Below are 26,452 nucleotides of genomic sequence, written 5' to 3' on the forward strand. Positions count from 1 at the left end.
ATTTTATGTGCCTTCCACACTTCACTGTTTATCATGCTTTGGTTATTGAAAAAATAACCTTCCAGGTTAGTCTGTATTTATGGAATGGCTACTTACTGACTTTTCGGTTAATTTCGTGTAGTTAACTTGGTGAATTTTTTTTAGTCATAGCTTTTCCTTTGTTTCTCTGATTTTCTGGGTACACAATAATCTGGAATGGCTACTTACTGACTTTTCGGTTAATTTCGTGTAGTTAACTTGGTGAATTTTTTTTTAGTCATAGCTTTTCCTTTGTTTCTCTGATTTTCTGGGTACACAATAATCTGCAACTAATTTTAGCTTCTTCCAGTTTTATAGCCTTTTCCTCGTCTGAGCCCTTTTTCCTTTTCAATTACTCTATACTATTTGTTTTACATTAACCTTTACCTGCAACAGACCGGCGAACGGTACTGATGAGAGAATGGAGAGCAGCAGCTACAGTGAAAGGTAGAGTACGCTGCTCTGAATTGCCGTAAAGTAAAAAAGATCCGCCGGCCCGTTTTGTCCCTCACTGCTAGTTTGCAGTAGAGGTGACCAGGAAAGAACAATCACTTAAGAGGGTGACAGGGCCCCCCTGCTTTTGGCTTCTCTGTGTCTGGTATACTAGTAATTAATCCAAAGTTGCTAAAGGGTTGGGAGAAAAGTGTAGTTTGCATATCACAAAGTTTTATTAATGTGATTTTAAGGCCCATTAAACTAATTTTATTCAAAGTAAGTCTACATTAAATTACAATAGTAATCTCTAGACACAATAAAGTATAAGATATAGAAATAGAAATCTATTTGGTCTTTCATAAACCACATATAGAACTCATAAATGAAACTTTACAAATATAGAAATGATGATAGTTAAAGAGTGAGAATTTTAATATGGGAACCCATAAGATGACATATTTTAAACACGTATGTTTCAAAGAGGGAGAATCTTTTAATAATTTAGCACAAAATCAAATTATATAAAGTTGGTATATTCCAGAAAATATTGTTTTAAACATTTATACCATGATCAAAATTCCTTTGGTAGCTTTTCATCAAAATGAAACATGCTATTATGTAAAATATAAAGTACTTTTACATGTTATCACAAAAGTATCTGTGTCATAGTTACCATACAACATCACTACTGGACTTTCATTGTGCTGTTCAATCTCATGTATGTACACACAACACGAAACCAGGTACCAACAAAATCCTTTTAATCTTTCCACAAAATAACCTCTGCTTCACAATATCAAGTTTAGTCTTCTATGCAACTTTTTACAGTAGCACAGTAGGGAACAAGGACTGTCCCTGTGCATGACCGTAAAAACCAAACCAAACCAAACTTTATTATAGCAATCATACAAATACTACAATTTAGAAAAATCAAAGGGCAGTGACCCCAACGCAAAGAAGAGGGACTGCTAGACGCAATCTCAGAGTGGAAACAAACACGCTCACCCCAAGCCCTTCAACAGCATTCACGAGTAACTTGGCTGAATTGAAGCAGAAGCGCTGAGGGGCCACCTCACCCAGCACGCCAGACACAGGGTCTTCTTGGCACGTGAGGGATCTCACTTGAAAATCAGTCAAAAAATTTAAAACTTCTTGAAAATACATGACACACAGATGCCAGTGTTTCGGTTGCATAATTGATTTGCCAGTTTTGAACACTGTTTCTTCCTAATGTTCACCGATTAAGGGTTCTTGTTTAACTGTTCATCAACTAAGAGAGCTTGTCTTTAGGAATCCCCAAGAAATCCTTGCAGCTAAAGAATGCAGCATTTAGGGTCTTTTCATTGTGCATTCATGATCACACACGCGCAAACAAAACAAACTTTCAGCTTTTTGCCACAAGAACAAGGCCTTATAAAGAAACTTCTTTAACAAATATCTTCTTGTCCAATCTCAAGTTATTTTGCCCAGAGCAATAGAAACAATTTAAATGCCTAAAAGAACTAGAGAAAGAACTGAAGGGGAAAAAAGATATATATGCCATTTGAAAATCCTTGAGCCTTGTGAAGGATAATCCAAGAGTCATCTCCTCTCCTTCTAATGTAGAAGTGTCCACAGCTGGTTCCACCACAGAGCGTCCTGGGAACGCACAGAAGTGCCTCCCTCCAGGAGAACAGTCTGCGGACACATCACGCCACATAGTGATACTGATTCGGATTGTCTTTGTCTCTCTCCATATAGTCTCTGTCTATAAGAGATTCAATTCTCTTTTTCAAATCTCCAGGCTAAAAAAGAAAACAGACAAACAAACAAACCCCCTCATTATAGTGGCATTAAATTTACAAACACAGGGGCATATATAATGCAAGAAATATAATTACATACATACATGCTACATGTAAAATTATACAAATAGACACACTTATATCTAAGTGTATCTATAAAATGAATAAAACTCCCCACTTCAAAGACAATGTTAATGTTATCCGTTGATCAAAAGTGTTTCCCTGTGACTTTGTCAGAGTGTGGCTTCCTGTGTGAAATGGGAAACTTGTGACATGTAAACACATTCCCATTAGTGATGAGCACATAAGCAAGGCAGAGCTTATTACGTGACACAGTTTCGTTTGTTTGAAGGGGAAATCTGCTAATGTCTCAGAGCATTTTCACCCTTTGCAAGGACACTTCCCCCTCAGTGCTGTATTTTATTATTACATATTTACATATTTGCTATATATGCTACATCTGCGCAGTGAAACTACAAATCCTGAGTTCTCCTTTGCCAAAAGCAGATGCCTGAACTGACACATGCACAGCCACAGCATCTCTGTGCCCAGGGAAGGAAACCATCTCCAACTCTTCTGCATTAGGAAGCAGATCTGTGTTAGCATCTATGAGCAAGGCTCTCCCTACATAAAGGAGACACTCTGTTTTCCAAACAGTATAACCTTCTCTTCAGTGATAGTCCATCCAATACAAGATATGGCTGAAAACCCAATCATCTGTAAAAGCAGACCTAGGTGCTCTGGCTAACTGCATATCATACTTGCTACTTAGTCTATTGTTTAACTTCTGGGTCTCTTCATTTACAACAACTGCCCTGTCTTGGGGCAGCAAAGAATAACGTGCAAACCTGTCTCATGAGCTGTGCAGAGGACGGCGGATGCACATGTCACCTCCAGACGGCAACGGGGTTTAACACAGGCTGCTGCGGACGGATTCCACCAGCCGCTGGAGTGCTAATCAGCTCTATCCCCGCTTGAAGAGGGCAGGCCAAAATGGACCACTCGGGACCAGAGGACTGTCATGCAAATGCAGTATTTTCTGACCAGCCGCTGGAGTGCTAATCAGCTCTATCCCCGCTTGAAGAGGGCAGGCCAAAATGGACCATTCGGGACCAGAGGACTGTCATGCAAATGCAGTATTTTCTGAGCTGACAAATACATTTTAAAGAACTTTTCATAATGCTTCCTTCATCTGTCCTGTGCCCCACACACAGCAGCACAGTGAATCTTGCCTGGAAATACCGTGTGGACTTGTGATCTGTGCAGACTCTCACAAGCAACACAGTAGCTTGTAAATGCTGAGTAAGTTAGTTATTATTACCATTTCCTTAAAATCTTATAACTTTAACTGCTACAACTACTGAGAAAAGTTTGCTAAGATTTCCGTGAAAGATCCACTTTTTCCCTTGAAAATATGAGCAGTTTGGTGTCTCTGGAAGTGGAGTCTTAGGTCTGCATCATTTCTACAATGGTGACAAAGAACACATGGAGTAAGGCGCTCACCTTCACACCTGCAGCGCACATGCAAGTGATCACTGACAATGCAGGTCAAGTGACAGACTCTGAAGACATGAGAATCGGACATTCTGTGTCAACTGTTTAGCACAATACAACAAATCTAATTACACTAATACTGCATTTACCTTGACTGGAAATTTCAGCTGATTATACAATTCAGAAACTAGAAGGTTATGGCCAAGGGTCTTTCTCATCTTCATTGTCCTGACGATAGCAGCATCAATCTGGTACTGTCTGTCCTGAAACACTCTCTCAGTGGTGCTCACTTGTTCCTCGACCTGTGCAAACAAGAAAGAAGTTAACTGCAAAGATGTACTTCAGTATTATTTCATGTTGTTGAGTTTGATGAGAAACTTTCTTTTGAAGCAAAGAAAGGCCATACTTTGAATGAATCCTGTTCTGTTATGCGTTTTTATTCTAGTAAAACCTAGCTTCCCAGAAGAGCAAAACTCTAAAACTAAAACTTGAAAAGTAAGTTAAAAGTTATGTTTTCCTTATAAAATAGCTGTAAAAACCCTATACAAGATATCAGTAGATTAAATCTAGCAGCAGAGTAAACAAAACAAAGCATAATAGCCATCAGGATTTATTCCAGAAACACAAGCTTTGCTCAATATTAGGAAATTGGTGAATGTTACCAAGAGCATCAAAGTCATTGAAAGGTTCGATTACACAATCATTGTGATAGATGCTAAAAAGGCATGACGAAACTGAAAATCGATTCTTGATTCAAAACAAACTTTAGCGTATGAGGAATGATTAAAAAAAAAAGGAAGATCCTGAACATGATAAAGAGCAGTTACTAGAAACAAGTGTGCTTAAATAGCACCCTCATGGGGATTTGCGGTTGAAAAAAGGGTGGGGAAAGGTCTGTGCATACACGAAATGTATGTTTCAGCAAGGGAGAGGCTTCAAGCTTTCATCATATTTTCAAAGGGAAAAAGGTTAATATTCCCCGTACCAGAGATAAAATTATTCAGGAAGAGAGAGCCTAGTTGCACTGCTATTTCTTAAAAAACATACTTTAGACATTCTAGCTATGCAATAAGAGAACAAGCTGAAGAGGTATATTGAAGGAAGCAAACAAAATGATCATTATTTGTAGATGAGCTGGAAAATCCAAGAAAAGCAACTGAAAAACCATCAAAGCTAATGAGAGTTTTGTAAAGTGGCTGAAGACAAATGCACAAAGATAAATGGAATATTCACATGTACATAGTGACAATAACTGGGTGGAAAGGTAAAGCAGACCCCTTCACAAGGTACCAGCATTTCACTGGCCCTTCTTGCTTAAACCTCTTCAGTGGTTTCCCAAATGCTTCGCAGGTCTGAGCATTCCCTGTAGGGCCTGCCTGGGGCCTCCCCAGGACTTGTCTTTTGGCAAAGAAGCCGCAACCAGAGGCCTTCTTTCAGTTCCTGAAAAATGCTAATGTCCCTTCATTGGGAAAGCTTTTGTGGACCCAAGTATTAGATGACGCTTTCCCACACTCTCCGTCATAACATTTTCCTCAACTATAACAAGCTAGTTAATGTGTGATCATCTGGTATCTCTGTGCTGGACAAGACTAAATGCCCCTTGAGATGGGGACTTAGTCTTTACTGCTGATGACTGAATTCAGAGAGGGCCTGGCCCACAGCAAGTGCCCAATAAGTACTTGTTGAATGAATAAAAACTTATAACCATCTAATAAGAAATATGCAAGATTTATAGAAGAAAACTAGAAAATTCTTAGATAAAAGAAATTTTGTGCACATTCATACACATATGCACACATATATATATATGAATCAGAAGATCTATTTTGATAGAGGTAAAAACTCTGAATGTTAATTAATGCAACCTGAATAAAAATGTTGTCAATGTTCTTATTGGAGGTAAAGACATGATAAAACGATTCTGAAGTTCACTGCGAGAAGAGTTACAGGAATAGGTATATTCATTAAAAGAATTTGGGTTCTGGCTGTGAAACAGATCAACAGAATATGTAGAACAGAATGGAGAAACTGACCCATAATATATGAATTTGATATATAATATAGGTTATAATTCAGGGGCTGGCCAGTTAGCTCAGTTGGTTAGGGCACAGACTTGTAACACTAAAGTCAAGGGTTTGGTTCCCCCATACCGGCCAGTCACCAAAAAAAATTTTTAAAAAAGGTTATAATTCAAATGAATTGTCTAAGGATGACATTTTCAATTTGGTTTTAGATTGAGGGGGTGTTTAGACTGCTTTCTGACACTAAAATAGTTTCTATATCATTCAAAGATTTAAATGTAAAAACTACTAGAAAAATAAAAGGTGAATTTTTTAAAATTTTGGGTTCTGTCTTAGATCCGATACCCAAATCATAAACCATAAAGGAAGGATGACTATATTAGCAAACTTAGAAACTTTCATGTGGAAAAAACCCTGCTCAAAACAACAAAACGATCTGCCACAAATGACAAAGAGTTAATCTCCTTTCTATATAAAGAACACCTACTAATCAAAGAGGAAGAACATTCTAATAAGTGTCAGCGACTTGAACAAGCAATTAAAAAAAGAACAGCCAACCACAAACAGAGCAGCATGAACACTTGGAGAGTGCTTACAGGTAGGGAGCTGCACGTGTGGGTGCCAGGGGAGCTGCACGTGTGGGTGCCAGGGGAGCTGCACGTGTGGGTGCCAGGGGAGCTGCACGTGTGGGTGCCAGGGGAGCTGCACGTGTGGGTGCCAGGGGAGCTGCACGTGTGGGTGCCAGGGGAGCTGCACGTGTGGGTGCCAGGGGAGCTGCACGTGTGGGTGCCAGGGGAGCTGCACGTGTGGGTGCCAGGGGAGCTGCACGTGTGGGTGCCAGGGGAGCTGCACGTGTGGGTGCCAGGGGAGCTGCACGTGTGGGTGCCAGGGGAGCTGCACGTGTGGGTGCCAGGGGAGCTGCACGTGTGGGTGCCAGGGGAGCTGCACGTGTGGGTGCCAGGGGAGCTGCACGTGTGGGTGCCAGGGGAGCTGCACGTGTGGGTGCCAGGGGAGCTGCACGTGTGGGTGCCAGGGGAGCTGCACGTGTGGGTGCCAGGGGAGCTGCACGTGTGGGTGCCAGGGGAGCTGCACGTGTGGGTGCCAGGGGAGCTGCACGTGTGGGTGCCAGGGGAGCTGCATGAGGACGGCCCTAAACCCAGTGGTCCCAAACCCATTTGCACAAGTAACACTTGAGGATCAGATCTGATCCAGAGACACTCCTGTGCACAGTGGCACAGATACCATGTCAGTGGACCCATAAAATCTAGGGCCAGCCAGAGACCCTCCCCTCTTTCACCCCAGCACCCTGACTGAAGCTGAGAGAACAACTGAACTGTGCTGTTCAAAATGAAAAGACAGTCACCAGTTCTGAAAATTCCATGTTCTTTCTATGCTAATTGAATTTCATACAGGAAGATCTGAACTAGCACACCGTTTTGTGAATAGTAACAACCGTTACATGGATTTCTTTCTGATTTTCATCCCTACTGAGAATACAGTTAATGAAAGCTACGTGAAAATGAGAACTCTTATAAACATTATGTACTCAGGTTAGACACTTTAGAAATATGCTTTCAGAACTCTAACAGTCAAGAAGTTACTACAAAAACTGATGACTCCTTGTGAACACCCTATAAGTAAAAAGAGAAAGTTTATACATACGGTTTCCTTCATCTGAATTTGATTGATCTTTATTCTAAACAACTTGTGCTTGAATTCTCCGTTAAAAATAAATTTGTCTCCATCTTCTACCTCCTTTCCTTTGGGACTTTTAATCAGAACCCGCGCTTTGCCACAGGCCAGGGACTGCAGTGTCCTTCGCAGTTCACCATCCTCTGAATGGGAAGCAAACACAGACAAAGACTGGCGTTGAAGGAACAAGACATTTGATCATACGAGGAAATCACACTAGTGCAGCCATTTTGGAAAACAGCGCAACTACAAATAGAACTACAGTATATATTATCTAAAAGAAAGGAAATCAGAATGTCAAAGGGGTATCTGCACCCCATGTTCACTGCAGCACTAGTCACAGTAGCCAAACTATGGAATCAACCTAAATGTTCATTAACAGATAACTGGACAAAGAAAATGTGGTATATATACACAATGGAATACTATAAAATCCTGCCATTCACAGCACGTGGATGAGCATGGAGGACTTGATGTTAGGTGAAGTAAGCCAGGGACAGAGAGAGAAATACTACATGTTCTCACTATATGCGGAAGCTAAATAAGTTGATCTCATAGGAGCAGAGAGTAGAAGAGCAGTTACCAGAGGCTGGGATGGGTAGGGGGAGAGGGAGGCAGGGAGAGGAGGAAGAGTAAGATCTATGGTTCTACAGCCCTGCAGGGTGACTACAGTTCACAATTTATTGCATAATTTCAAATAGCTAGAATAGAGGAAGTTGAACGTTCCCAACACAAAGAAATAACAAATGTTTAGGGTGATGGATGTGCTGATTGCCTTGATTTGATCACTACACATTGTACAATACATGTATCCAAATACCACATTGTACCCTCTATACATGCACAGCTATTATTAGTCAATTAAAATTTAAAAATTAAAGAAAAAGAAATCATGCTATCCAGTGTGAGCAGCAGAGACCTAGTCTGTCTTCTCTTAAAATGCAAATGTGCTTCTAGAATAGCAGCACTTGCGATGACTCTTCATACCTATCCCAGTGGCCATTCTTATCTCTTCAAAGCTGAACTCGTCGCCCTCGTTGAACATTAGAAGCACCAGTGTCTGGAAAAGGGACACCTGGAATTCTTTTCTCCCCTGAAAGAAAAGGGACTCATCATTTTTGAAGCTGGGCTTGTACAATCTTTGAAAAATTATAAGAGGCTGCTTCTTGCTCTCAAACTTTTTGTGAGGGACTTGAGAAATTACTAACAGCCACCAAATAAGAAATTAAGCTACTGAATATAAAAGAATAAAACGATTATTAGGTATTGCACTTAAAAATTCTTCTCTTGAAATATTTTTTAGAAGAAATAAGAAAGTTTTCTAGCTAACGCTATTGAACAAGAAGGGTTTTATGGTACCTGAGGCCAGACACGTTTTCTGATACATATCGAACAGCTCCTTTACATTCTGCTTTTTAGCGGGACTACCTGGAGCAAGGGAGGGGCCCGAGAAGGCTCAGTGATGAAACATGCGGGAAGCGGAAGTGGGCAAAACCCCACCAGCGCCTCTGCTAGGGAGTGACAGAAGCATGCAGACTGCTGCCAATGCCTCCCTCTGTACATCCCTGTCTTGCACATGACCTATCCTGCGATCCCCTTACTATCCAGGAAGTCCCCACTGCAGTGACTCGCCACAGCATCAACGTCAACACCACAAAGATGCTAACAGTCCAGGAGGGAGAAACAGAGGTGGGGTGAGAAATAGAGGAGGGGTGTCAGCGTCAGGTGCTATCCCTGTCCAACCCAGCCTTGACTCGCGATGCAAGTCTGTCCCCTATGCATGGAGAGAGCTGCAGCAGGCAGGGGGTGCAGAGGTCAAGCTCTAACTAGTTAGCAAATAAGGCAAAAATTAGGGAAAATGGAAATTAACCTCCTTAATATCTTAAGGAAGAGTATATGTGGTTTTATGCATACAACTCTAAACAAGAATATACATAAAACACGTATGTACAATTCACATGATAATGTATGGATCAGTGCATAATAATAGCTACGCAAAATACGAATTCTCATTTTTTTGCTCCCTGTACGTAAGTGAATTTGTTTACAAAACTGAAGTCAAACATGAACGTGAAAGTACTCTACCACACGCTGTTCTGTGACACGCTTCCGCCACATCCTGGTGCACTGCATGCACTGCCCTGTTAAATGACCACCACTACCAACAGCACTGCAGCAAGCAGTCTGATTTATTTGTCTCTGAAAATGTCTTAAGATGAATTCCTAGCAACAGAGCACGTGATCTTAAGGGTTTCGAGGCACCATGCCACACTGCCCTTCACAAAGCTCACTGCGACATACACTTTCTCCAGCAAGGAGCAGGAGCTGCTGTTTCTCTTTGTTTTTAGCCTTCATCAATTTCTTAGTCAAAAGTGGTGTCTTATGATATTCTAATCTGCAACCTTCTGGTTAGCAGAGAAGGGGACACACTTTCATGGAGACTGATTTTTAGTTTTGCTTTTAAGAGTTGCCTCTTCACATCCTTTACTCTTTTTACAATTAGGTAAATGGTATTCTATTGACTGATTTCTTGTTAATTTTTATTGATTGAATATTAACCCTATTAACTGTTGTTAATTTTATTCACCTAGAAAAGCTAATGCTTAATTATACTGAAACAATCTTTTCCTTTCTTTGCTACCGGCTTAATTATACTGAAACAATCTTTTCCTTTTTTTGCTACCAAAGTTCAATGACGATTGAAAAATTTTATTAACATACTTACAAAAAATAAAAAATAAATGAGACAAAGAACTTACTTCCTTAAACTCTGCTTTTAAAACAGCGTGCCCCAAGGTAGTCTGCCACTGAAGTTTTCGACCGCTGTGCTTTCCGAGATAAAACGTCTTAAATACTTCCTGAAGTTTAATCATCTGTGAAGCATAAGAAAACAAATTTAATTATGCTAAACACCATTAATCTTAACCACAGATTATTGTTCAATTTACAGAGTTTTTACAGCTGAATTAAAAGGTCATTTCCATACTTTGACAGTTACTTTACTGGATTCTACTCCCTATGAAAACATCCACGCTCCTTGGATACTGGGGTTTCCCATCCCATAGGGATAATGCTCGGATTGGTGTTTAGCAGTGCATACAGGTTATACTCCGTAACCTCCGTCCCTGACCCAGGCTTGTATGGCCAGCGGCAGATATAACAAAGACTGCAGCCCCACCTATGTTCTCTTCCTGTAACTTCCTGGTCTGGAAAATAAACGCAGGAAGAGAACCCCAATTGGGGGTTAATTTCCTGAGGAAGGGTTGCCTCTCGCTTGAGCGTTCCCAAGGGAAGCTAACCGCTTCGGGGTCTCTCACTGCTCAGAAGAGATGGACTTTGAGTAATCCTTTGTGTCTCCGTCACCCAGGGGAAGTGGGGTGACAAATCCGTGGGGGGTGAAGCACCAAGCAACAGCCAAGCATACAATCACCTGATGTGTCCACTATCTATCTACAGCAACATCAAATCGCAGGCACAATCGGGAAGTGGGGTGACAAATCCGTGGGGGGTGAAGCACCAAGCAACAGCCAAGCATACAATCATCTGATGTGTCCACTATCTATCTACAGCAACATCAAATCGCAGGCACAATATCATTTCATTTGCAGGTATTTCCACATATATCTCTAAAAGATAAGGACTCTTTTAGGAAACATACCTACTGTGCCATTACCACACATAAAAAATAAAAGTTTGCCCACCAGACAAAAAAGAACCCATGAGTTCATACTGATAAAGATAGAGAGAGAAGTAAGTAAATAAACAGGGTGGGAAGGCTCGGCTCTTCCTCACTGTGAAACGCCAACTTCTAAATACAAAGAAATGATGGAGCTGAAAAAAAGTCCCCATTCATCAAGGTAAGAACGGACTCACGCAGGAACTGTCATGCAGGTTTGATGAGGAAAAAGATGTTAACAAAGTCTTGACACTTGTAGTCCCCACCAAGTACCTGCTAATTACAAAGGAAAAACACTAAACATACAGTGGCTAACACCTTAACCTGACAGTTACATCTAACATCACCAAGATGCCAGAGGTAAGTGAGCAGTGCTGTCCTTGTGACACCCTGAGAGGGATGTGGGATGTCCTGGCTGGACTCGCACAACCTGAACCCAATCATGAGGGAACATCCCACAGTTAAGGAGACTGAGGGCAAGACCTGCCAAGTGGATCAGGTACCAGGAAAATCACTGCAAAGCAGAGACTGGAGACAAGTAACACACTTGGCATAGAAGTATTATGTCAATGTCAACATCCTGATCTGACAAGGTGCTCTGGCTGTGTTCTGGGAAATACCACTGACGTATTAAGGGTAGACAGCATGAGGCAACCACCTCTCAAACGGACCTGGGAGAAAGTGAGCGTATACATACGGAGACAGGGCAGGGGGGACAATGCCCATGAGGCAACGCTGAAACACAGGTGGGGGTGTCTGGGCACTCTGTGAACCCACGTGCACGTGTTCCGTGTGTCTAGATTGTTTCAGAGTAAGAAGTGAGGAACCGGCAGTGGCATGAGGGAGGCACACCCAGGGTGGAGCAAGCTGGGTAAGGCAGCAAGGGAGGACTTCTGGTGAAGGTGAGCTAAGCCTCAGCAAGCAGGAGGAAGTCCAGTTGCTGCGACGGAGGGGACATGAGGCTTTCAGGAGGAGGCCCAAAAGAACACAAATGGTCAGAAGAGGTGAGGGCAGGCAGAGCCTGCAGGGTTTCGTGGAAGCCTGCTCCTGAGGCTGGAACAGCCCACGGGACACGGCAGTAAAGGGAGGAGCAGGCTGAGCACTGGTGGGGCTGCCCCATGTGTGCAACAACCAGAGAGCCGAGGGTGAGTTCTAGAGAGCAGCATTTAGAGTAGAGGTGGACAGAAAAAGAGAAGAAAACTACAAAGACTACTGACCAGCGGGGTCGAAACAGAAGAAAATCAAGAAGAGATGTTGTCTTGGAGACTGAAAACCGAGCTTCAGGAGAACAGAAACAGCCAGCGAGCAACGAGAGGTCTGGTGTGAGGCCCTGCCCACGTCACTTGCGGCCGGTTCTGGCTCCATGTTCCCAGGCCTTGTGCCTTTCCTTGCCCTTTCTGCCTGCTCAGCCGGAAGGCCCTCATCCTTTCTCTGCTGAGGAGACTCATCGTTCATGAAGATCAGGCTTAAGTGTCGCCTTCTCCAGGAAGTCTTCCCTGATTCCATACTGGAAACAGCCCTTTTCACTTTGCTGGTATTACAATTAGTGGTGCATAAGCCATTTCCTCTGCTGGACTTGAACTTCACTGAGCACAGGACTCTGCCTCCTATCTGCAAATCCCCCACAGCACATAAAGTTATGGCTGAATAATGCTGTTCCCCAGCCTTTAGCTCTGTCTACAGCGGAGGGAACAATAACCAGACCAGGAGTGCCGACACCCTGACAAGCAGTAACTTTCAAAACAAGCCTCCGTGCTGACGGTCTCCCTGATGGTCAGCAGGTGGACACAGGCTGCACTGGAAGGAGCTGCACACCATGAGAACAGGGGTCACTTTCGAATGCTGCTTTCAGACACAACAGAACACTGTGGTTTTTGACTGAGTGGTGACTTTAAAAAGCTTCTCATTAAACACTTCTTGAAGGTAACATGTTTGGGCGTGGTCTGGGTTTAACACAGAAAGCAGGACAAAAATACTCTTTAAAATACTTACTTCTGGAGTTAAATGTACTTCCATGGGCGTGTATGTTGGCCAGTATCCCATTGTAAGTATATTTACTGTGAGGTCTATTGGGCCCGGGTCACTTTGATTCTGCATATGCTAAAAACAAACGAAATCCAAGATAAAATAATTATTTTAGAAAATCACCAGAAATAGTAAATTTGTAAAATAGTAAACGGTGTAATTTTCAAAATAAAGTTTCACATGTGTTAGCATTTATTTCAGTCCAAAGAACATATTCTACTGAAGCCAAATGTGTTCTGATGTCACTGGAATTATTTCTTTTCTTCTTCTGCTCATGTCACCAGTATAATACACCAGTAGACACACTTAAGTCAAATTTTTGTTATACATTTTAAGTGACTCCTTTCTTCTCCATTTTGAATTTAAGTTATTTGAATATGGAAAATCAATAACATTTTTTACATAATCTGAAGTGGGACACTTTTTAAAAAGCTGCTTTACTTGAAGAAACACACGCACCTGCTTGAAGTGCACCATGATGTCCTTGGAAAGCTCCATGTCCTTGAACATGCCTTCTAGCTTGCTGGTGAACGCGGCGCCACACTCTGTGCACACGGAGGAGGGGTGAGGAACAGCAGGTGCACCGTGCCAGCCCCGCCAGCCCCCTGAGCCAAGCAGAAAGGGTCTGGTCCCCTATGCTTACCATGTTTGAGCTTGGACAACATGGATTTCTCAGCATCCACTGAGGCACTTTTCCCAACAAGGAGTCTTTTTGCCAAATCTTTTTTATAAAATGCTTCAAAGACATCTTTACCTGTTTGTAACCAGATGAGGAGAAGTGAGACATCAGACAGTGGGTATCCCAATGCTTTACTTCAACTGCTGAAAAGCCCTCTGACGCGTTCATTCTGATTTAAACCATCTCTACTAACACTGAAATTCTTGTTAAGTTTCCTCGTGAAAAGACAGGGCCTGAGTATGGATCTTTTGATTACGCAAGATTTTCTAAGTGCCTGAGCCTCACAAAGCACCCACTGCGCTTCTCACCATGAATGAACCTGAATATTATCATGATCTTGTCCAGGATCCGCTCCAGCTCCTCGTCAGTGGCTTCTTTATTGCCCGCTCTTAACTTGGAGTCAACGTGCTTGGCTATGAGAGTAAAAGTTTAAATTACTAGGAAAATAGTGTACACTCTAAATTAGAAAACAGTATTTTAAATTTCTACAAGCAACAGCTGGATAGTCACTCCAGAACCATTACAAAATGACATTACTAGAAGACAAAAAGACAAATATCTGATTTTCTAAGACAGGTAATCTCAAGTCATGTGAGAATAAATACTTCTCAAAACTTTAATGAAGTCAAGGACTGAATTTTTAAAGCACGCTTAAATATCTTTTCTAATCTCTAAATTTAAAAAGAAAATTGATTCCAGTAACTACATGCTTGGACTTCATGATACATGACAGCTCCAGAAACTAGAATGCCCCATTTTCAAGATGTGGCATAATAAATTCGGAGGAGACTTTCTCTAACAGAAAGAATTTCTCTGAGCCTCAAGTGGTTAATCCAAGGTGGCAAAGCAGATATAACATCACTTCTACTGAGACTTCTTGCTTCTGAGACTGCACAAACCGGTGCGAGGTGGCTTGGGAAGGGAGGATGAAAGTCTCCACATAATGACAGAAGCCCAGGCTTCCAGAAGTCCACACTCCCAAGAGCTTAACATGTGTCTTCTTGAGAGAAACCACATCAATAAAGTGGTACAAATGCAAAATTACATTGCCTTGTGAATTCCTTCTGTTGTTGCTTTTATTCTTTTATTTTTTAACTTTATTTTACGGAATATTCTGAATACACAGAAAAGGAGACATTTGTATAATGAACTCCACTCCATGTTCCACCACACAACCAACATGCGGCAAATTCTGTATCACTGTGTTACATCTCTTTTTGCCCCTTTCCTCCTGTAAATTAAGAAAAAACTTACTGACTACTGAAAGTCTATGAATTCTGAAATATATTTTGATATTATCACATAGTAATTATACAAAGTGGTAATTTAAAAAAATATTTCATCTTAAAATGTTATCATTTGAGATCTCACCTAATTTTATCATATTTTAATACTGATTACAGTATGCAAAGATGGCGATTAAAGAATATCTCATGTTAAATATTATCCAGAGATTGACAAAGTTATCCTCATAACGCAGAAGCATTCTCGCATAACAAACCTTCAGTCCAACTCCTGAGCGGACATCCACTGCTTCTAATCAAGGTGGAGAATTAAGGTTGAGCTTTACAAAAGGCAACTGCAGAGCTGCTAGTCCAGGAAATATGAACTAGAATAAGCTTTTATGCCTTATGGAAATCTCTCACACACAGGCACATGCACAGGTGTGTATATACACACACTTTGTTTTTTTGAAAATGTGTATCCGAATTAGGCTTGATAAAAATCCTTCCCCCACCCTCCTCATGAGGAGATTGAACATTTTGGGAAAAAATTTGCTTCAGTTTTGCCTTATTTTCCCGTGTTTAGAAAATGTCCAGAAATGTGGTTTTCTACCGATCAGTTCTGCAGGCTTGTTCGGCCTCTTGTTGATGAATGTCTCAAAAGACTCCTTCATCAAGTTGATGAACCTCTCGTTCCTCTGGAAGCACACCTCTATCACGTGGTCCACTCTGTCCTTGAAGTCCAGCAGGTCCTGCACCATGTCTTTATCTTTCTCAGGGTTGATGACAAGTGTTGTCCCAAAAGTCTGCAAATGCAAACAAACACCAAGTTGGCAACAGTTTATGACACCAGATGGTATTTTCTCCTGCTATCACAGAATGAGGACAGTTTAATAAAAACTAATTACTCTTGGTATTAAATACTTGATAATTTTAAAAGTTTCACAAATGAGTTCATATTTTAAAAATTAAGTAAATGGATAATTAATGCTTTGGTCTTATAATTCTGCTTCTGGAAGAACTTATAAATTACTGCGGAAATGTCCACTGCTTTTTAAAGAACTTTGAACTTATAAGTTCCTCAAACAGAAATTAACTCCTGTTAATTCAACACACCTATCTGGATTTCCTGACTATAGTTTTCTTCCTCCATCATTTCTAATCACGAACGGCCTCAGTTTTTAGCCTGTATTTTAAATTCAAAAATGTTATATTAGACATTATTGAAAGTCCATGTGTGACAATAATAAATAGTTAACTGTTTGGTACAAACTATATGCTGAAGAGATAGTGAATATAATTGTTATTGGATCTTTAAAAAAAAACTGGTCTTAATAGAATATATACTTGCACTTAGGTGTTGCATATGCATGCCAGGGAGACCACTGGTGGAAAGGTACACGTGAAATTATGGTACAAACTATATGCTGAAGAGATAGTGAATATAATTGTTATTGGATCTTTAAAAAAAAAACTGGTCTTAATAGAATATATACTTGCACTTAGGTGTTGCATATGCATGCCAGGGAGACCACTGGTGGAAAGGTACACGTGAAATTAGCCTCAGTGCCTTCTGGAGAGGGAAGTTGTACAGCCAGCAGCTTGGGAGGACTTGCTTTTTACTCTATGCCCTTTTATATGCACTGCATTTTAAATAATGCATATATACCACAAGGACTAGCTTTATTTTGATAATGGCATACTATGTTGGATGTAATCTTCTATTTTGTTACAGCGTAACTGTTTATCATTAACTGACACTCAGGAATGATGGTCCCACCACTGATTTTTACTACCCTTTGACAACTGCAAAGGTGAACTTCTAGTGTTCAGCACACGTTTCCATCCCTTGAAGACTATCTTGTTATAGAAATCCTAGGTCTTCATTAGCTTTTCCTTAAAGAGCTTTATTGCTCATCTACTGTCACTCAGTTATGACTTTAAACTCAGTATCACTGTACAAAGTCTGGGAGGGGGGTGTTGTGTCTGTACAAGCTTTCCACATATAGATGGCTATGCAACTACAGGCATGATTATTCCATAAAGTAGCATGCAAATTTTCATCTTTTTTATTTAATTGAAATATATATTGGATAACTATAGATTCACTTACAGTATGTAAAGCCAGATTCCTTGTATCTTTGTGTAGTTTTCCCCAATGGCAACATTTGGCAAAACTATAGAACGGCACCACAGCCAGGAAACTGACACTGATACAGTCCATTACTCTTTTCCAGATTGCCCCAGTTTACCTGTACCTCATTTGTGGGTGTAATGCATTCCACACAACTCTACTACCTGTGTGCGTCTGTGTCTCCACCATCACATCAGAACAACCCCCATTCCTGCACAAGGGTCCCTCCTGTTGCCTTTACAGCCACCTCCACCCCTGCCCCCATCCCTAAACCTGCTAACTTTTAATCGTCCTCCATCCCTAAATTTTGTCATTTCAAAAATGTTACATGCATGGACTCAAACAGTACGTAAACTTTCTAGACTGCTTTTCCTTTTTTGCTCAGCATAATTCCCTGGAGATTTTGTTTATCTTTTTTCACTCTGGGATCTAAGAATAGTCACTAGCAAACAAAACCACAAAGGCTTCTTCTGATGTTCACTGTTCAAGCTGGAAAACTCTTCCTAGGACACACTGAATACACTGGCTCTCTGCGAAGGTGTTGATGTAAACCTTGATTCCTCCATTTCCACCAGGACCACCTGCAGAATGACCTCTCACTAAAGTGTCCTCTGCAGGTTTCTCGGGCTCAGCACCCCTGACACTTTGGGCCAGACTGTTCTTTGTGGTGGGGGCCGTCCTGTGCACTTAGCAGCATCCCTGGCCTTGCCTAGTAGATGTCAGCAACACCCTCTCTGTTGTGACAACCAGAAATGTCTCCAGGCTTCGCCAAGTGTCCCCTGCGGGTAAGGTGCCCTGGACCAAAAACCCCTGGTCTTCAGTGAGGTCCTACATCAGCACAGAGGGAGCACTTCTGTTGGGCAGAACACACGAAACAGAAGGTAACACCCAAGAAGCCACTGCATGATGGTCTGAATTGGGCATGTTTTAGACACAGAAAAATGCTTTGGAAACACGAAAAGTGTGAGTTTATGTAATAAATCCTAAACTTGGATTGCGTTAGGAAATGAAGTAGCATACCAACCAACCCGACATATGAAGATGTGCAAAAGTTCTCACTGAGCAAAGCATGAGGAGATCACGTTTGGAAAGCAGGTTCACAATCACTTCTTGAAAATCATGATTATAGAATTAAATTGGTATTCATTAAGGTTATGATGAATGGCCAAATGTTTGTTCTTTAAGCCATATGCTTCTACCTGGATGGCATTCACCCTCCACCCTACCATCTGTTACAAAACATGAAAGGTTCCCAAAACTGTCCAATTCCCCGTGCCAGGGCACTGAGTGTTCCAAGGAGGGCCTGCCCCCGAGACCGCCGCGTACCTTAATGTACTCGCTCCAGTGCTGCAGCAGTGCCTGCTGCCCGCCCTTTACCCGGCTGAACAGCTGGTACATCTGCGTGAGATCGGGCACTCTGTTCTCATCAAGTAAGTGGTCGAGCCCTGAGATTGCGCAGATTACAGCAGCGAGTCAGTGCTAATGACGCCAATCCAAGATGCAGCACTTGCCACAAAATGTTAACATGCAACCCAGAAACTCAGGGGGAACATACACCTCTCTGTTTATTTCTGTGTAGGCAGTTGGTTTAACTATCTGAGACAGATCCTATGAGGTGAATCTCATTTTCTTGAATATGTTGGGAGATGTTACTCCATGTCACTAAAGTCCTCTTACTTCACTAAAGTAGCAATGTTCGGAATAATGGTTATACCAACTACTTAACCTGGGAGGTTCATGATTTCAAGCTACTTCTGATTTCCTCCACCAGTCGGAAAAAGTATTTGTTAAAAGCTAAGCTATCAAATCTAATTTTTATTGGTTAATTTTATTTACACGTTTAATAAAATAGGCAAGAAAAACATTTACTATTCACCAGATATTTTGAAGTATTTAACATAGCATTTAAAAGTTTTTATTGTTTTAGGAATTTAAATTTTACAAAGATTTTCTAAAACCAAACCACAATCCGAAGAATCTTCATAGTAGGGTTTCTAAACATTTGCTATATGCTAGCTATGGAGCAGCAGCTAAGTCAGAGCAGTAGAGCTGCAAGCTAGCCGTGCTACCACTGAGGGTTGCGATCCGTTGCCGGACACGGAAAAAGACAAAAAAAGACAAAAAAAAAGAATGCAAAAATATAGCGTTTTAACTTTTTTAAATGCGTCTAATAAAATTCAGAGCAAGCTTTTTACCTATAACATTTACCATTTTCTTAAAGAAATTTTGCTCAACAAAATATGCAATTAATTTATGTAAATTTCTACTATTTATTTGAAGTCTTTTTTTTTCTTATAGAGTGACTCCTTTTTAAAAAACACCTGATACAAATTCTGAACGCATTTGTTTGTAGGTGTACAGTAAGTTACAACCTCTCTCATGTGAGAATATACCAGCCATGCAGGTTCCAGTGTGGCAGAAATAGAAAACATATCCAGACTGGAACCATGGATCTCAGCTGGTAGCTATGTGGTCCCAGGAACCAATATCAAGCTGTTTTGAGCCTCAGTTTTCTTATGTGCAAAATGGGGATAATTATTTCACAGGACTGTTAGAAGATTAAAAGATATTTACATGAAGCATAGCCATTTGTAATAGTACATATTCAATAATGTTAATTCTCTTCTCTTTTGACTTTATTCTACTTTCAGTAGGAGGTCCTAATTTTAAGTATCTCATTAAAGATAATACTCTTATCTGGCAAAGCAGAATCCAAACCAGAATATATTTGGGTACTATTTAGGGCCTTCCCAAAGTTAAACTTTAAGATCTCCAATAGCTTGAAAGAGATCCTGTAATTTCCAAATACCTTTAAAATAACTTTTAAATTGTAATATTAAATACTCAATTTATAAAAAGTGACATTAGTACCAAAGTGTTATAAAAGGTTAGACCGTGCTCATCATAATTTCCAAAGAATTAAGCACACTTTGAAGGCTGGAAATAAAAACAAAACAAAGATCAAGCTGAATGTATCAGCATTAACATTAAAAGAACAGGCTACAAGAGGCAGGCTCAATCCTGCTTCTTGAGCACAGCCTGGACCACCACCAGGGGTGCAAAATGAAAGTCAACCTGTGCAATCATCAACATAACATGTTCTCTTGTCTTCAACAAAACCAGCAGAGAAGAGCACACTCTGCTTAAGCAGACCACACATCTGGCAGTTCATCAGACAATAAGATTCACGAACACCTCACAGTTGGTGTGACTGTGCACATCACACTTGCTGAGGCTCCTGGCTCCACAGCTGCTTGTCAGAGTGTATGTGAAAAATGATGCAATAAAAGAAAACAAGTATCGAACAAGTATCCAAGCTGGAAGCTGCTTCTACTATGCAGGCGTCTTAATGCTCTGGAGCACCCACACTTCAGCACATTTGCAGCTCAGAGGGTCTCCTGGGACCTACCAGCCTGGAGAGTATTTAATGGGACTTTAGCAGTAAATGTAGTTCTATCAGATGCCTTATACTACTTCTCTCAATTACTTATATTTTCCCCTCAATGGCTAATATGTTCATTAGAAAAAATTCTTAATGATTGTCTTATGAAAATAACAAATGTCTTTACATTGCTATTTACAATCTTTCCCTTACTTTTCTGATGAATTAAGGATTATCATTCAGTTTAATTCACACACGAGTTAGGAAAATCTACCTTTCTGTAGAATTGCTGTTAAATGCTCTCCTAATAGCTGTTTCTCCACACAAGCAATAAGTGGTTTCCTATATAAGGCAAAAAGAATGAGCGTTAGAAATAAAGTTTAAAGGAGAGACTTAGGTTAGCTGTAAAAGATGGGTTTAACGCCTAAAACAGATATAGTGTATAGCCCATCAGAAACCAAAGGATTAAAGAGGAAGATCTTTCCTCACACAAACAGATAACGATAACTACTCTTGATAATGACTTGGAGAGGCCCTTTCTAAAAACTGTTTACTGAATGACACAAATAGGTTAACAGATGGGTCCAGGGAAGAAGGGATGCCGCAGACAGGTGAGCATGTCTGAGGATAAAGCCTACGTGTCAGGTTTTGAATTTCGGTTTTGCCATATATCATGCGGTATTTACTGTCACTTGCTGATGGGTTTTCTGAACTGTAGACGTAAATTCCACAGCAGAGTCCGCAGCCCTAAAGAGCTTGTGGAGCAATTCCACGTGGTGTAGTGCTCATGGCCATGTGAACCTCCTAGGCACAGTTTTAACTACTGAAACACAGCCCCCAGTGGCCCAGGGGCACAGGTTTGAGCATTTTCTGTGATAAACTTCTTGCTCAGAGTTGGGGCTGGCCTGTCACCCCCATCACCTCTAATGGTTCTCTGCCCTTGATGTGGCTTCCCACTGTATTCTTGACACTGCCACCTTAGCTTCCCAAGACACAGGTGGTCTGAGTGTCACCCCTTCTGGAGTCCAGACCGGCACTTGTGGAACCCCAGAGATCCAGCCCAGGATACATGTCCCCAATCATCTTCTACCCCAAGCCCTCCTAGGAGGTTTTCTACTCCTATGGCTTTGTCTTTGTCCCACTCTTCTTTCTGCCTGTCATCTCCCATGGTCACAAAGCAAAATCCTACTTATCGTGGAAGCTCCTTCTGGAGGTCTGAGAGGTCCATGTCACACAGAGCAGGACATCGGAAAATCTGAGAGCTCAGCCAGTGTGACTCATATTCGCAGCGTACTCAGGATTATTCTTCCTGGTTTCCCCTTATTATCTTCACTTTCGTTCTTTTCAGAAGGTCAGAGCATCTGCTTTATTTCAAGGATTATGAATTCTAGCCACCTTCCCCAGCCTTCATTCTATAGTTTACAAGAGACCTTTAATGCAAAATCTTACTAAAATCTCATGTGACCCCACAGAGAAAGGCAGGGCAGACATTCCTCCCCCTCCACCGTAAACAGGAGAAGACAGAGCTCGGGGCGCTGGCGAGCACAAAGCTATGGGTAGGCCCAGTGAGCCGGCATCTTGGTCTGGGCGACTCCATTCTCCCTGCTGTTCCCTGTGTCTCCAGCTGTGTCTTCTCAGTCACCTGTGGGCACCTCCCCCACTCCCCAGTTACATGGACACATGATGCAAACACAGCACGATCCCTGATAATCCCGCCCTGGCTGCAGCCCACTCTGGTCTGCAGATCCCAGATTTCCTACAGGCTTCCCCGACTCAGTATATCTACGGGCAGCTTCATCTTCTCTCTCACGTCATGGCTACTTTCTGTATTCTCACTCTGTATGTGTCACAGTCCTGTCCCTGTCTTTCGTCCTGCCTGCCCCCTTCCCAACTGAGTCAATTTCTGCACATTCTACCATTTTCATCTCTCTTCCAGATACTCCTTTTCTTTTTTTCTTTCTTTAAATAGATATCCCCTACTCTTCTATCTCCTACACCTCTGTTCTAATCTCTCATCCTGTGAATAAATATGTGCCTAACACCGACACTCACATAACCTCTCCTTTTCCTTTTCGTAGCTATTCATCAACCTCAGGGTTGATGGAGGGAAAAAATTAGATAAAAAGAGAAATAATGTGACAGTACCACTAGTAAAAATAACAGCTATATGTCTAACAAAAAGGTCACAATCGAAATAGTTTAATATTCAATGATATACCATTAACGCAAATAGAATCCCTTCTCTCAAAACCCAAAGATGCCAAGTATCTCAGCTGGAATTACTACCTTTGGAAAATAACTCACAATGGGGCACTTGGTAGAAAGTGTAATTTACAAGTGCTGAGTAATGACAAGTAGGGTAAGAAAAATATGCCAGGAGCAAAAATACTCTCAAATAGTACTAATGAATTGACAAAGATAGCACTTAATTCAACAACCAGCCAGAAAAGCTTTTTCCTATGGCGAAATTACAAGAACTCGATAAACAAACAGTACTTACTGTGTGCTATGGTCTAAATATGTGATCACTCGGTCTCCTTCTTCTTCTAAACGTTTACTTACATGGTTAAGATATTCAGAAACCTTCCAAACAAAACATTTAAACATATTAGTAACAAAAAGATTTTTTTTTTTTTTTTTGTCTTTTTTCCGTGTCCGGCAACGGATCGCAACCCTCAGTGTCACCCCCGTACCGGACCAGGACCGGCAATGGGATCGCAACCCTCGGTGTTGCTCCTGCGCCTCGCTCAGGCAGTGAGCGGGAACCGGTCCGCATGTGGGATCCGAACCCTCGGCGGGAGCGTCGCCACGCTTCCCAAGCGGCGCACTAGCGCAGTGCGCCACCGGGCCGGCCCAGCAAAAAGATTCTTGACATCACCCAAGAAATTGAAATTTTGTTTTCCTTATTAAAAAAAAAAAAAAGCAGACTATATATTCAAGTCAAATATTAACACAGATTAATAGGGGGTGATTGGGGGGAAGTGGGTACGAGGGAGACAGTGAAACATTTCCTGAAACTCAGTTCTGGAGACTCACCTGCACCTCTGGAACCTTTAAAAAAAAAAAAAAGCAGACTATATATTCAAGTCAAATATTAACACAGATTAATAGGGGATGGTTGGGGGGAAGTGGGTACGAGGGAGACAGTGAAACATTTCCTGAAACTCAGTTCTGGAGACTCACCTGCACCTCTGGAACTAGGCCCAGCTGCACTTCACCACGAGGCCTTGAGGGGGCGGGGAGGGTGCACAGCCTAATGGCAATGTCCCCCCTCCAGACACACACACGGCTAGGCCTGCACAAGCTGATCAACAGACTGGCTGTTCATTTGGAGACACCAGACAACATGGCTACAGTCCACGTTTCCAGTAGTGAACAGTGTCCCTGCTGCCCCCAGCACAGGAATGGTCCCAGGAAATGGGCTTTGAGGCTCTGCCATGGGTGGCTGCAGCCAGGCCCAGCATCTGTCATGAAACTTACTCTCCAAAACCAGGATTGAGGAACCTTTTGGCCAGGGTCCATCTAGTGTACTAACAAGTGACACTGGGTGACACTCCAGAGGGGCTTCCTTTAACACTGTCCTCTACTATCTGAGAAACTGGTTAAGGTTTTCTGGTTCATATTAATATTACACACGTTTTGTCACACGGCGTTTTTAGGAATTATTTTTCTACGCTTCACAGAGATGAAAAATTTTGATACATTTTACATTTCACATTTAGGATTTATTTTTTATCCTCTTGCATAAACTTGAGTTCCTTTACATGTTTCAGAAACTACCTTACTGGCTTTTTACTTGCAGGAGGAGGGCAATAAAATAGTTTCTAAGTTAAGTGGAAAAAAATTAAATTTTTACTATAATGTGAATGATACTCATTACTGGGGATTTCAGCTAGTTTGAGCTTTCAAAAGGTTTCAATAAAATGTATGTGTGTGAAGATAAATATTAAGAAATTACACTTAGGTGCACATCTATAGAAATGAAAAAGGCAATTCAGAAACATTTCAGTGTCTCACCTCTCTTTCCTGCATTAATCTTTGGCCTTCTGCAGCATATAAACAATTAGTCTCTTCCAAAAATTTCAGTTCAAATGAATCTTTATATACCTAAGAAATGAGCAGAGTTATTGACTGATTTCAGTAAAGACACTAATCTTCTCAAGTCTTAATGTAGCCCAGCTTCTGCAGGGCAGCCTGCAGACACCTGGACTGGCTGCACTCTCTACTCTGGGGCTGCAGCTAGGCCTCTGGCGCCCTTTGCCTTGGGGCATGAGCCCATGTGTGTGAGGCTCTGCACACACAAAAGAACTTAGCCCTTTGCCTTTTATATGTGTCGCCAATGCTTTTTTCCAGCTTGCCACTGACTCTCTCTTTGTTTATGGCACACTTCCCATGAGAACATCTGCACTTCTACACAGTCACACTTACCAGTCTTGTCTTTCGTGGTGCTTGGTATAGTATTAGCCTAAGTCACTCCCCTTTTAGGGATTAAATAAGTCTCCACATTTTCTACACGTACTTTTTAAATTTCATTTTTTCACTTAAATCTTGGCTACATTCATTTATTTTGATGTAAGTAGTCAAGCAGATATCCAAGCTTTTTCCCCCTATAAACTATAGGAAGAAATCACTGGTGTTTACCTGAAGATCAGAAAGCATGCTCAGCAGGCTCCGCAGCAAGCTTCTGTCCACTGCTTCACCATTTCTCTCTCGCTCAATTAACAGAAGAATTCCATCAATGGTTTTATTCTGAACCATTTTATCACTAATAATATGGTTTCTAAACAGTTCTAATCCCATATCCCTGTATAAATAGTAAAAAACAAAACTATATTTTAGTTTCATGTTTTAGAAGTTTTAGGTGAAGCTCTAGCTATGCTATGAATGTCATCTAAAAAATGTTAATTTACTAATCTCTAAATCCAGGTGTTGGGAATTCCACTAAAAATTGTTTTATTTTTGGCCAGTCTTGCATTCCTTGCCTTTCCTTCCTTAAGCAGGGCTGTTCTATTTTCCTGGACGATGTCAGTCAGACTGTCACAAGAAGAGGCACTGTGACATTCCTGGGTCATGCAGGCCACTGAGGATTACAATGACTCTGCACAACTGGCTGGCCTTCAGCCAAGGCTACCCCTTTCCTCCTGGGTGAGCAACTGGAGGTGCTCAAGGCATTTCAGGTTCACTACCCCCACCCCACTCCACCGCCCTTCATCAGCCTTTTGGTGTCCTTCCTTTCCTCTGCCGTCCCACCCTGGGGCCTGTCATCCAGCAAAGCACTTGGTACCCCCTAAATTTGGTCTTTTCCAGTGCAGAAGAGAACTGAAAATGTGACTTCTTCTTTTAGGATATGCTAAAATTTAATATTGGTTACCTTAGAGCAGTGTGATTATTAGCCTCATGGCCAGGAGGTAAACAGTCTCTGATCAAATTCCATGAAGAAAAAGTGTCCAGGGCCAGCCCGTGGCTCACTCGGGAGAGTGCGGTGCTGATAACACCAAGGCTCCGGGTTCGGATCCCATATAGGGATGACCGGTTCGCTCACTGGCTGAGCTGGTGCTGACAACACCAAGCCAAGGGTTAAGATCCCCTTACCGGTCATCTTTAAAAAAAAAAAAAAAGAAAGAAAGAAAAGAAAAAGTGTCCACAGGAACCTTAGAAGGACCCACAACACAATAATATTCTCGAAGCTATCTCCCAACATGTTCCCAAGTTTCAATATTGACTGTCCTTTCTTCAGGAAACCGGGGGCAGACTTCTTGAATATAATGTAAAAATTTTTCTAATTGAATAATAGAGACCTTGCAGCCTCAGTCTTTAAACATACATTTCAAAACTTGGAGAAAGAGATTCCACTCTTTAAGTTTTCTAATTGAACAATAGAGACCTTGT

General features: G+C 41.5%; 1 protein-coding gene across 1 annotated transcript in view; it reads right to left on the reverse strand.

The window, feature by feature from the left end:
• Window positions 1-704: 704 nt before the first annotated feature.
• The window catches only part of CUL4A (cullin 4A), a 38,905-nt gene continuing 13,157 nt past the window's right edge, over window positions 705-26,452 (reverse strand). The window contains exons 4-18 of the mRNA XM_008572928.1: window positions 25,205-25,367; window positions 24,581-24,670; window positions 23,064-23,146; window positions 20,838-20,905; window positions 18,508-18,626; window positions 15,661-15,853; window positions 14,133-14,237; window positions 13,789-13,899; window positions 13,605-13,690; window positions 13,113-13,220; window positions 10,204-10,317; window positions 8,432-8,537; window positions 7,415-7,587; window positions 3,881-4,033; window positions 705-2,237 (exon numbers count right to left, since the gene is read on the reverse strand). Coding sequence (XP_008571150.1) covers window positions 2,142-2,237; window positions 3,881-4,033; window positions 7,415-7,587; window positions 8,432-8,537; window positions 10,204-10,317; window positions 13,113-13,220; window positions 13,605-13,690; window positions 13,789-13,899; window positions 14,133-14,237; window positions 15,661-15,853; window positions 18,508-18,626; window positions 20,838-20,905; window positions 23,064-23,146; window positions 24,581-24,670; window positions 25,205-25,367 — 1,768 coding nt within the window. The 3' untranslated portion in view covers window positions 705-2,141. The remainder of the gene's footprint in view (window positions 2,238-3,880; window positions 4,034-7,414; window positions 7,588-8,431; window positions 8,538-10,203; window positions 10,318-13,112; window positions 13,221-13,604; window positions 13,691-13,788; window positions 13,900-14,132; window positions 14,238-15,660; window positions 15,854-18,507; window positions 18,627-20,837; window positions 20,906-23,063; window positions 23,147-24,580; window positions 24,671-25,204; window positions 25,368-26,452) is intronic.

This window comes from Galeopterus variegatus, unplaced genomic scaffold (assembly GCF_000696425.1).
Source record: "Galeopterus variegatus unplaced genomic scaffold, G_variegatus-3.0.2 Scaffold848, whole genome shotgun sequence".
Lineage (NCBI taxonomy): Eukaryota > Metazoa > Chordata > Mammalia > Dermoptera > Cynocephalidae > Galeopterus > Galeopterus variegatus.